We start from the raw sequence: 12,288 nt of genomic DNA, 5'->3' as shown, positions 1-12,288 counted from the left end.
TTTTAATGTCTTGACAGCCCTACTCCCCACCACTACCATGCAACAACCTGTGGGGTGGGACAGGGTAGATGAGTGACAGGGCACAGAAACTCATGGGCTGTGTAGGAGAGGAAGTGAGGAAGATCCCTCACTCCAGTCACAGCAGTGGGGGATATTCCAGGTTCAGAGGTAATTAGCTGAGATGGAAATCACCCGGAGTGACGGTGATAGGAACCCCACACTTCATAAAGGGATCCCTGAGTGGTTGCAGGTTTCATTCAACTCCAAATCCCACAGATGGGATCTACGGTTACCCAGCGCCCCGTTGTGCTGTATCAGGGCAGGGGGATTACAGCTATCATCGACGGGGAGGGGCTCTCACAGGGGCACACGTACTGCTGCCTGCAGTGTAGGCCGTAAGTGCTGTGCTGGGGGCAGTGGAACCAGCACTGACTAGTAAGTGCAGGCCCTGATAAAGGCCCAGTATGAGGCCTGAGGCCTGAACTAAATGAACAAAACTTAGCTAAAAAGCAAAGTAAGGCTGTGAGCTGAAGGCCGGCTCAGTTCACAGAAGCTGGCAAGTAAAGGGCTGACGCTGCATAAACATATATTCACCTAGCATACCCAAGTATAAACACAGCACTAGAATACACTATACTGAAACATTCCATAAATAACAAAAGGACAGGCCGACCCATCCCAATGACAGGGGCAAAAGGGTAAAATGATGGATAGAGTTGTTTTGATCGAACCAACAGGTACAAGATGAGAGGTGGCACCTTGCTACGTAGAGAGGTTGAAACTCACTGCGTAGAAGGGTGGCCCCTCAATACGTCAGGAGTGATGTGTAACTTGTTTGTACCTGTGTATTAGAATATACCCCTGGGGCGGTGTCTTTGTCCAGCCTAGGGGGCAGTGGAAAGTCCCGCCACTGACTGAGCTGAGTCCATTGCCAAGAGGCACTTTCTCGTAGTATGCCCTGAATTAGGCTAAGAAACGTACAGGGAACTGCAATTGTGTCCGAGGTCGCAATAAACCTAGCCAACGTGGCTTTGCATCTTACTGGACTCTGTGGTTATTGGGGGTTCTCGTCGGGTCTGCTGTGTCAGCTATCTTCGAAGAGCTGGGGCAGCACACAGAGGGAACATACACACGCAGCAGAGTGATATCAACATTGGAGAAAGCAGAGCACCACACCGGTAGTACTCTGACAACACTGACTTTGAGGGAAGAGTGCCCCCTACTGAGCCCCCGGCCTGCTCTCTGCAGCACTGGCATGAAGAACTGTTTGGGGAAAATTGGGTGAGCACTGACACCATGGGAAGAGTCACACTTACTGTGACCCTGAACCGGCTCCCTGCAATACAGGCCCTTAGCACCTCAGTGCTGACTCAGACAGGAGAGCTGGGTCTGTGCTGAAAGCTTCCCAGCCCAATCCCTGCACCACCCACAGTGACATGATGGATGAAGGTTACCTGAGCACTCGACACCGGCATCTTCTCCGTGGGTACAGTTATTGTCTCCCACAGGCCGAGCCCTGCAGTCAGAGAGGACAGCTTCTGTTCCTGTGCAGTTGACATTATTCAGCCAAATATGGTCAGATCCTAGCCCAAATCGAGCCTCTCGTGGGGCTGATAACGCCATCCCACAGCCCAGCTGCCTGCACACGACTCCAGCATCTTGTAAGTCCCAGCCGTCATCACACACGGTGCCCCACTTCTTGTTATAAAACACCTCGACTCTCCCAGTGCAGCGACTCGAACCATTCACCAGTCGGAGCTGAACCACTTCTGAGATGCCGGAGTCTGCAAACACCCAAGGGAATAAACACTCAGGGAGTTTCCTGTGCATCTGATCTCTCCTGTCTCTGGGGAATGTAGCACCTTGTGCCGACTGGTCTGACCAGTCTCTGCACACAGCCACCTCCTGTCAAGGGCTCCCCACCATTGACCAGGCTAATCTCTTGGGTAATGTTGAAGTTTGTTCACTCTCCTCTCAGCCAGCTCTCACCTAGTTAGGTAGACTGGACGGCAGTCTGTCCTACTGCTCCCACTAGAGCACTTAATGAAAAAGATAACTCCCCACACTGCTGGTAGGAACCTCCTGGGGAGCAGATTTACACCCTCACTCCTGGCACTGATTTTGGTGTTATTGACATGAACTGTGACCGTGTAGATCATTGTTGCAACCACAGTCCTATGGTTGCACCAGGATTTGTACAGTGGAGGCCAAATGAGGCAGATGCTGACATAAGCATCTTGGTGATTGGGAGCTGAACACAGTCACCCGTGTCATTAATGGTTGCCTTAGCCTGACATCAGCAACAAATTTACATGTGTTGGTGCTATAGCTCCCTGAAAACGTCACTCAGAGTCCTTCCCCGTTAGAACTGCCTGGAGCACAGTGGCAGCTGGCAGGAAACTGCTGCGCACCAGGCTGAGAATGGTTCCGACCAGTGCAGAGGCAATGCACACTTCCTAAAAGCAGATCGGTCCCCTCCTCAAGCTAACACCTGCCCCTGCGGTTCCTCCTCACTTGCCACAACTAGTCTAGTGATTCCAGCCCAGTACCAGTCTCAGATGAATGATGGCAGAGCTGGGCTGACAGCTGTGTCCTCACAGAGGGGCAGCAACTCTGGGATAGAGAGACTGACATTCTGATGAATACAGAGACTGCCGTGCTGATGGATTTCAGAAGCTCTAACTTGTATCTGCCTATATCCAACCTGGGACTCAGATCCTGGACTGGGTTTAATGGGCCCCTGACTGGACTGGCCAGAGGAATTGCTACAATGCTGATATGTGGCTTAGCCCGATCTTCTCAGGGTGCCTGTGGGGCAGCAATACAGACAGTCACAGCTGGTGGAGCAGAGCCCCGTTAGAGGACTGGACCTTGAGGATGCACAGTCAGGTGGCTGAACAAGCTAGAGGTGAGCAAGGTCTGAATTAGCTCTCCCCTGACAGCTAGGTCTATTTTATAATGAAGCAACAACCAAACCCATTCCATCAACCTAAAGGGCTCTTAAAATTGACTTCTTTACTCCTCTCCAGCGAGGGGAGTAGCGCTAAAATCAACCTTGCTGGGTTGAATTTGGGGTAGTGAGGATGCAAATCAATGTTATTGGCCTCCGGGAGCTATCCCAGAGTGCTCCAATATGACCACTCTGGACAGCCCTTTCAACTCTGATGCTCTAGCCATGTACACAGGAAAATCCCTGTGAACTTTTGAATTTCATCTGCTATTTGGTCAGCGTGGCAAGCTCAGCAGCACAGGTGACCACGCAGTCCCCCCAGAATAGCAAACGAGCTCCAGCATGGAGCAAATGAGAGACACTGGATCTGATTGTTGTATGGAGAGAAGAATCTGTGCAGGAAGAACTCCAATCAAAAAGAAGTAATGATACTATATATGCAAAATCGCACAGGGCATGATGAACAGAGGCTACAACAGGGACACACAGCAGTGCCGCAGGAAAGTCAAGGAGCTCAGGCAAGCCTACCAAAAGACAAAGGAGGCAAATGGTTGCTCTGGGTCAGAGCCCCATACATGCCGCTTCTATGATCAGTTGCTTGGCATTCTAGGGGGGGACCCTACCACTACCCCACCACTGTCTGTGGACACCTGCAAGAGGGGAGTTTCACGCAACACAGAGGAGGATTTTGTGGATGAGGAAGAGGAGGAGGAGGAGAATGTGCCGCAGACAAGCTGTGAATTTGTTCTCCCTGGTAGCCAGGACCTTTTCATCAGCCTGGAGCTAATACCCGCCCAAGCCAGGATCCCCAACCCTGAAGGCGGAGAAGGCACCTCTGGTGAGTGCACATTTGTACCTACACACAGGGTTTAAAAGCAATTGTGTTTAATGTCTGATTTTCCCTGAAGACTTGGGATGCATCCGCGGCCAGTACAGCTATTGGAAAAGTCTGTTAACGTGTCCGGGGATGGAGCGGAATCCTCCAGGCACATCTCCATGAAGCTCTCCTGGAGGTACTCTGAAAGCCTTTGCAGAAGGTTTCTGGGGAGGGCTGCCTTATTTCATCCTCCACGGTAGGACACTTTACCACGCCAAGCCAGTAGCAAGTAGTCTGAAATCACTGCAGCACAAAGCATGGCAGTTAATGGTCTTGGGTTTTGGTCGCATTCAAGCAACATTCAGTCTATATCTTTCTGTGTTAGCCTCAGGAGAGTGATATCCTTCATGGTCACCTGGTTGAAATAGGGGAATTTTTGTAAGGGAACAGTAAAAGGATCCCGTTCATGCTGGGATGCTTGTGCTTGGCTAAAACAGATCATCCCTGAGAATAGCCAAGTGGCGGGGGGAAGGGATCATCCCAAATAGCCACGCAAAGGGGTGGGGGGAGGTGTGTGCTGCAATTTCACCTGAAAACCACAGCCCCTCCTTTTAAATGGCAAAGCTTGCTATGGGAAAGGAGGGCGCTGCAGTTTGAAAACATTCCCACACGTTATGAAGGCATTAGAAGCCAAACCCGTGTACCCTTTGGTTTACCATGGCTGCCTGGAAACCAAATTCTGTTGCTCGACCGTGTGTGATGTGTCACCATATCGACAGGCGCTCAATATAAAAGGCAAAATGTGACCTTGTACCTCAATCACATGTGCTGTCCGCTGTGAATTGCTTGATTCACTGTGAAAGAGTCTCCCTTTTGTTCTCAGAAAATTTTACTCTCCCTTTTTATCCTCCCGCGGGTGCAAATGTTTCTATGCTCCCCGCATCATCTCCATACCTGAGGTTATCGCAGATTAGAAGATGAAAAAACCTCTCTCGTGATGACGTTTTCCAAGCTCATGTAGTGCTCCCGCACTGATAGGGCAGAGCTGAATGCATGGAGGCATTCAGTGGCAGAATCCACGAAAGCATTAAGTGAGTGCGATGAGAAGAGGCAGGATGCAATGCTGTGGCTAATGGGGGAGCAAACGGACATGCTCAGACGTCTGCTGGAGCTGCAGGAAAGCCAACAAGAGCTCAGACCGCCGCTGCATCCACTGTACAACTTCTCCCCAAGTTCCATATCCTCCTCACCCAGATGCCCAAGAATGCGGGGGCAGGGGGAGGCTCTGGGCACCCAGCCACTCCACTCGAGAGGATGGCCCAAGCAACAGAAGCCTTTCATTCAAACAGTTTTGATATGTAGTGTGGCTACAATAAGCAATGTCCTTCCCTCCACCCCTCCTCCCCAACCCCACCCTACCCCACCCGGGCTACCTTATCAGTGCTTCAGAATTGATTCCTTGAGGACCTGCTCCATGATTTTTCCAGGGACTGAGGTGAGGCTCACTGGCTTGTAGTTCCCCGGATCCTTCTTCTTCCCTTTTTTAAAGATGGGCACTGCATTGGGCTTTTTCCAATCATCTGGGACCTCCCGCGATCACCATGAGGTTTAAAATATAATGGCCAATGGCTCTGCAATCACATCCACCAACTCCTTGAGCACCCTCAGAAGTAGCGCATCCATCCTCATGGATTTGTGCTCGTCCAGCATTTCTAAATAGTCCCGAACGACTTCTTTCTCCACAGAGGGCTGGTCACCTCCTCCCCATGCTGTGTTGCCCGGTGCAGCAGTCTGGGAGCTGACCTTGTTCGTGAAAATTGAGGCAAAGAAAGCATCGAGTACGTTCACTGTTTCCACATCCTCTGCCACTGGGTTGCCTCCCTCATTCATTAAGGTGCCCACACTTTCCTTGACTTTCTTCTTGTTGCTAACATACCTGTAGAAACCCTTCTTGTTACTCTGAACATCCCTTGCTAGCTGCAACTCCAAGTGTGATTTGGCCTTCCTGATTTCACTCCTGCATGCCCGAGCAATATTCTTATATTCCTCCCTGGTCATTTGTCCAATCTTCCACTTCTTGTAAGCTTCGTTTTTGTGTTTAAGATCAGCAAGGATTTCACTGTTAAGCCAAGATGGACGCCTGCCATATTTACTATTCTTTCTACACATTGGGATAGTTTGTTTCTGCAACCTCAAGAAGGATTCTTTAAAATACAGATTGAAAATATTCCTTTAAAATAAGAAAAGAAGGCTCCCCTCACTGACATGCAGACAATTCTGGGGTAGGACAGGGCAGCTGAGAATCAGGACAGGGAAATATGTAGGCTGTGTAGGGCAGGAAGTGAGGAAGAATTGCCTCTCTTCTGTCCAGCTTTTGGGGAAGTTACAACTTTAGGGCTCAATTCCTGAGATGCAAATCCGCTGGAACACTGTGATTCGGAACAGACTCTTGAGAAATTCGCCCTGGATTTTTAGTTTGAGTGAGTGGCTGCAGGCTCCGTTGACACTAAATCCAACCAGTGGAAGCTGCAGTTACCCAGCCTGCAATCATCCTGCAGAGAGCTCTGGCCCAGGGATAAGTAGACACCACCTGGCAGAGGGCACAGGGATGCCTAGAGTTATACAGGGATCCCCTGGGTGAGATATATGCACAACAGCTCACCAATGGTGGTATGTGAGGTCTCTACCAAGAGCCAGCAGCCCACTGGTTGACCTAATGGGGGCAAGATGGTTCTATGGGACATAGTTGAAGAGAGATGTAGACTATGAGGCTCCGGAAGTGTTGAAGTGAAGCTTGTCACTTGCACCATGGCAATCCCTTCGGCTGAGCCAATCAGCACATAGAACAAAGCCCAGCCGTGGAGACAGGCTGTATTCACTGTCTTGGCCCAGTGAGGGCCTGAGAATTTGCAAAGACAAAGGACCCTCAGCACAAATCTCTGAAAAGAGACCTCCTCTGGGAAGAGACAATGATCTGTACCTACAAAGAAAGAGGAGAGGGGACAAGAGCTCCCTTTCACCCAGGAGGCGGCTGACAGCATTTGTCTCAGGAAAAGGAGATCACAGCCAAGCCTGGAGTAAAACGCTGGAAGGACTGTGGGGTGAGCATTGCTCTACCAGACAGAAAAGTATCTCGTTCAGTGAGTCCAGGCTCTAGTCAGCGTGGTATGATTTTATTGGCCATGGAACCATTTATTTCCAACCGTTCTCCTTGCTACCCCTCGAATCTCTACACTCCGTGAAATCACTTGTCCTTGTTGTCACTCTGAAGGGATCTAGAGCTGTACAGTGGTCAGGGTGGTAATGGGAGTTGGAACTGGGCACCTGGGAGCCCTGTTCCTTTGGAATCAGTGAATCTGTGACTGCAGTGAGTGCCCAGTGGGACAGGGGCTGGGTGCTGCAGGGGAATATATGGACGCCTTGGGGCTGGAGTGTGCCTATTGCCAAAACAGAGAGAGGCCACCCCACGAGGGCTAGAGGGCACGGCTTGTGTGGCCTGTGGCCGAGGGAGTCCGGGAGTTCCTCCCCAGCGGGCACAGACAAGACTTCCTCGTGCTAGGGGCCCATGGCACCGCACTAGGGCATCAGGACTAGCACAATTGCAAGGAAGAGTGCCCACTACTGACACACCCCTCCCTGCAGGATAGGCCCCTTGGCACCCCACTGGGGCACTGGGGCCAGCAGTGATTTCAAGGGGAGAGCCCTAGGGTTGCCAACTTTTTAATTGTACAAATCTGAACATCCTAGCCCCGCCCCTTCCCTCAGTCCATGCCCCCTTCCCCACCCCTTCCCCGAGGGCCTATCCCCCGCTCACTACATTCTCCCTCCCTCAGTGACTCGCTTTCCCCATCCTCACTCAATTTCACTGGGCTGGAGGAGGGTTGGGGTGCAGGAGGGGATGAGGGCTCTCACTGGTGGTGCGGGCTCTGGAGTGGGGCCAGAAATTAGGGGTTCAGAGTGTGGGAGGGGGCTGTGGGTTGAGACGGGGGTTGCGGTGCGGGGTGATGAGGCCCCGTCTGGGGTTGCTGGCTCTGGGTTGGGGCTGGGAATGAGCAGTTTGTGGTGCAGGAGGGGGCTCCAGGCTGTAGGGTGGGGCAGACGGTTTCAGGGTTCAGTAGGGGGCTCCAGGCTGTAGGGTGGGGCAGAGGGCTTCAGGGTGCCGGAGGGGGCTCGGGGCTGGGCCAGGGGGTGGAGGGGGGGGCCGGGGTGAGGGGTTGGGGGTTCAGGAGGGGGCTCCGGGTTTGGGGGAGGGCTCAGGGCTGAGAAAGGGGGTTGGGGCTCAGGGTTAGAGGACAGGCTTACCTCCGTCTGCTCCTGGTCAGCAGCGCAATGCAGGAGCTAAGGCAGGCTTCCTGCCTGTCCTGACTCTGCCCTGTGCCCCAGAAGCAGCCTGTAGAACCGCACAGGGGAATTAGGGTCAGCAGAGCCTCTGAGAGGAGAGCGCTCCGTACTGGACCCACCATATTGTTGATTGAAGCACATGCCCCAAGGACCATGCTGCGGTCAGGTCTGGCTGTGAGAGGATAATACCCCATAATGAGCTTCCCACTGTGCTCCCTGCAACACACAGGGTGGTAGATGAAGGTTACCTGAGCAAACAACACCGGCATCTTCTCCATGGTTACAGTTATTGTCTCCCAAAGGCCGAGCCCTGCATTGGGTGAGGGCAGCTTCTGTCCCTGTGCAGTGAACGTCATCCAGCCAGATACGATCTGATCCTCGCCCAAATCGAGCTCCGCCCGGGGCTGATAGCGCCGTCCCACAGCCCAGCTGCCTGCACACGACTCTGGCCTCCTGTAAGTCCCAGTTGTCATCACACACGGTTCCCCACAGCTGGTTGTGAAGCACCTCGACCCTCCCTGCGCAGCGACTCGGGCCATTCACCAGTCGGAGATGAGCCACTTCTGAAATGCCAGCGTCTGCAAACACCCCGAAGGAATAAATATTTAGGGAGGTTCCTGTGCATCTGATCACTAGTGACACTTGGGAACGTAGCACCTCAGACTTACTTGGCTGAACAGCCTCTGCCACTGCCTGTCAGGGGTTCACTCTTTGCTAGGGCTGTCAATTAATCGCAGTTAACTCGTGTGACTAACTCAAAAAAATGAATCGCAAGTTACAATATGAATCATGATTAATCTCAGTTTTAATCGCACTGTTAATAGAATGCCAACTGAAATTTATTCAATATTTGGGATGTTTTTCTACATTTTCAAATATATCGATTTCAATTACAACAAAGAAAACACAGTGTAAAGTGGTCCCTTTATATTATTATTTTGGATTACAAATATTTGCACCACAAAAATAATAAAAGAAATAATATTTTTCAATTCATCTCATACAAATACTGTCGGGCAATCTCTGTATAGTAAAAGGTTGAATTTCAAAAAAAAATATCCAAAATTTAGAAACTACACATCCACTCAGTCCTTTTTCTTGTTCAGCCAATTGCGAAGACAAACAATGTTGTTTAAATTTTTGGGAGATAATGTTGCCTGCTTCTTATTTACAATGTCACCTGAAAGTGAGAAGAGGCATTGGAATGGCATTTTTATAGCCGGCATTGCAAGGTATTTACATATGTATAAACATTCATATGCCCCTTCATGCTTCGGCCACCATTCTAGATGACATGCTTCCATGCTGATGATGCTGTTAAAAAAGTGATGTGTTAATTTAATTTGTGACTGAAATCCTTGGGGGAGAATTTTATGTCTCCTGCTCTGTTTTTTACCCACATTCTGCCATATATTTCATGTTATAACATTCTCGGATGATGTCTCACCACGTGTTCGTTTTAAGAACACTTATGCAGATTTGAAAAAATGCAAAGAATTTACTAATGTGAGATTTCTAAAGATAGCTATAGCACTTCAGAATCTGAAGTGCCTTCCAAAATCTGAGAGGGATGAGGTGTGGAGCAGGCGTTCAGAAGTCTTCAAAGAGCAACACTCCAATGCAGAAACTACAGCATCTGAACCACCAAAAGAGAAAATCAACCTTCTGCTGGTGGCATCTGACTCAGATGATGAAACCAAACATTTTTCAGTCTGCATTGCTTTAGATTGTTATCGAGCAGAACCTATCATCAGCATGGACACATGTCCTCTAGAATAGTGGTCAAAGCATGAAGGGACATATGAATTTTTAGTCGATTTGGCGCATAAATATTTTGCAACGCTGGCTACAACAGTGCAATGAGAACACCTGTTCTCACATTCCTGTGACACTGTAAAGAAGAAGAAGAAGGTTGCATTATCTCCTACAAATGTAAACAAACTTGTTTGTCTGAGCAACTGGCTGAACGAGATGTTGGACTGAATGGACATGTAGGAGCTAAATATTTACATTGTTTTATTTTGGAGTGCAGTCTTCTGCCAACGGGTCTGACCGCTCTCTGCACACAGCAACTGCCTGTAGAGGGCTCCCCACCACTGACCAGGCTAATCACTTGGGCAATGTTGAAGCTTTTCCACTCCCCTCCCAGCCAGCCATAACCTAGTTAGGGAAACTGGACTGCAGACTGTGATCACCCCTCACACTGCTTTGAATCAGAAGCTGGCAGGAACCTCCTGGGGAGCAGATTTACACCCTCACTCCTGGCGCTGGTATTCGCTCCAGTGGGATACTGTGCAGCCCTGCGGGGCAGACGCTGGCATAAGCATCTCAGTGATTGGGAGCTCAGCACAGTCACCCATATCATTAGTGATTGCCTCAGCCTAACATCAGCCTGATTAGGAACAGTCAATATGGATTCACCAAGGGCAAATCATGCCTGACCAACCTGATTGCCTTCTGTGATGAGATAACTGGCTCTGTGAATATGGGGAAAGTGGTGGATGTGTTATTCCTTGACTTTAGCAAAGCTTTTGATACGGTCTCCCACAGTATTCTTGCTAGCAAGTTAAAGAAGTATGGATTGGATGAGTGGACTATAAGGTGGTTAGAAAGCTGACTAGATCATCAGGCTCAATGGGTAGTGATCAACAGCTCGATGTCCAGTTGGCAGTTGAGTGCCCCAGGGGTCGGTCCTGGGGCCAGTTTTGTTCAAAATCTTTATTAATAATCTGGATGATGGGATGGATTGCACCCTCAGCAAGTTTACAGATTACACTAAGATGGGGGAGGGGTAGATACGCTGGAGGGTAGGGATAGGGTCCAGAGTGACCTAGACAAATTGGAGGATTGGGCCAAAAGAAATCTGATGAGGTTCAACAAGAGTCCTGCACTTAGGATGGAAGAATCCCATGCACTGCTACTGACTGGCTGGCTAAGTGGCAGTTCTGCAGAAAAGGACGTAGTGGTTACAGTGGACGGGAAGCTGGATATGAGTCAGCAGTGTGCCCTTGTTGCCAAGAAGGCTAACGGCATATTGGTTTGCATTAGCCAGAGCATTGCCTGCAGATGGAGGGAAGTGATTATGCCTCTCTATTCGGCACTGGTGAGGCCACATCCAGAGTACTGCGTCCAACCCCACTACGGAAAGGATGTGGACAAATTGCAGAGAGTCCAGTGGAGGGCAACACAAATTATTAGGGGGCTGGAGGAAATGACTTATGAGGAGAGGCTGAGGGAACTGGGATTGTTTAGTCTGCAGAATAGAAGAATGAGGGGGGATTTGATAACTGCTTTCAACTACCTGAAAGGGGGTTCCAAAGAGGATGGATCTAGCCTGTTCTCAAGGGTAGCAGATGATAGTTTCAAAGAGTAATGGTCTCAAGTTGCAGCGGGGGAGATTTAGGTTTGCTCCTGCTTTGAGCAGGGGGTTGGACTAGATGACCTCCTGTGGTCTCCTCCAACCCTAATCTTCTATGATTCTATGATTCTGTGATCAGCATCGAATATACATGTGTTGGCTCCATAGTTTTCTTCACCCAGAGTCCATCCCCCTTAGAACTGCCTGGAGCGCAGGGACACCTGGCAGGAACCTGCTGCACACCAGGCTGACAATGGTTCCGACCAGGGCAGAGGCAATGCACACTTCCTACAAGCAGATCGGCCCCCTACTGAAGCAAACACCTGCCCCTGTGGTTCCTCCTCACTTGCCGCGACTGACTTGGCAACATCGTTTTGTAGCAGCCATTGCTGCACTCCTGTCTAGTGCTGCCAGCCCAGTACCAGTCTCAGATAAATGATGGCAGAGCTGGGCTGACAGCTGTGTCCTCACACAGGGGCAGCAACTCTGGGACAGAGAGACTGGCGTGCTGATGGATTTCAGAAGCCCTAACTTCTATCTGCCTATTTGTAACCTGGGATGAAGATCCTGAACTAGTCTTAACAGGCCCCTGACTGAACTGGTCAGAGGATTTGATACAATACAGAGATTTGGGTAAGCCCGATCTTCTGACTGTGCCTCTGGAGCAGCAATACAGATAGTCACACATGTGATGGAGTAGAGTCCCGTTAGAAGACTGGACCTCAAGGAGGTAAGCAAGGTTTGAATGAGCTCTCCCCTGATAGCTAGTGATGAGCTGGGGAGGGGAAAAGGCTTCAGGAACAGACTGTGTTTATATAAACA

The 12,288-nt window shown here is 50.1% G+C and overlaps 1 protein-coding gene across 1 annotated transcript in view; it reads right to left on the bottom strand.

The window, feature by feature from the left end:
- Positions 1-12,288, bottom strand: part of LOC120388133 — a 736,578-nt gene that overhangs the window by 100,447 nt on the left and 623,843 nt on the right. The window contains 2 exon segments of the mRNA XM_039509761.1: positions 1,455-1,784; positions 8,357-8,686. Coding sequence (XP_039365695.1) covers positions 1,455-1,784; positions 8,357-8,686 — 660 coding nt within the window.

The sequence above is a fragment of the Mauremys reevesii genome, linkage group 22, assembly GCF_016161935.1.
Source record: "Mauremys reevesii isolate NIE-2019 linkage group 22, ASM1616193v1, whole genome shotgun sequence".
NCBI classification, from domain to species: Eukaryota; Metazoa; Chordata; order Testudines; family Geoemydidae; genus Mauremys; species Mauremys reevesii.
This window is presented reverse-complemented; position numbering and strand designations above follow the sequence as displayed.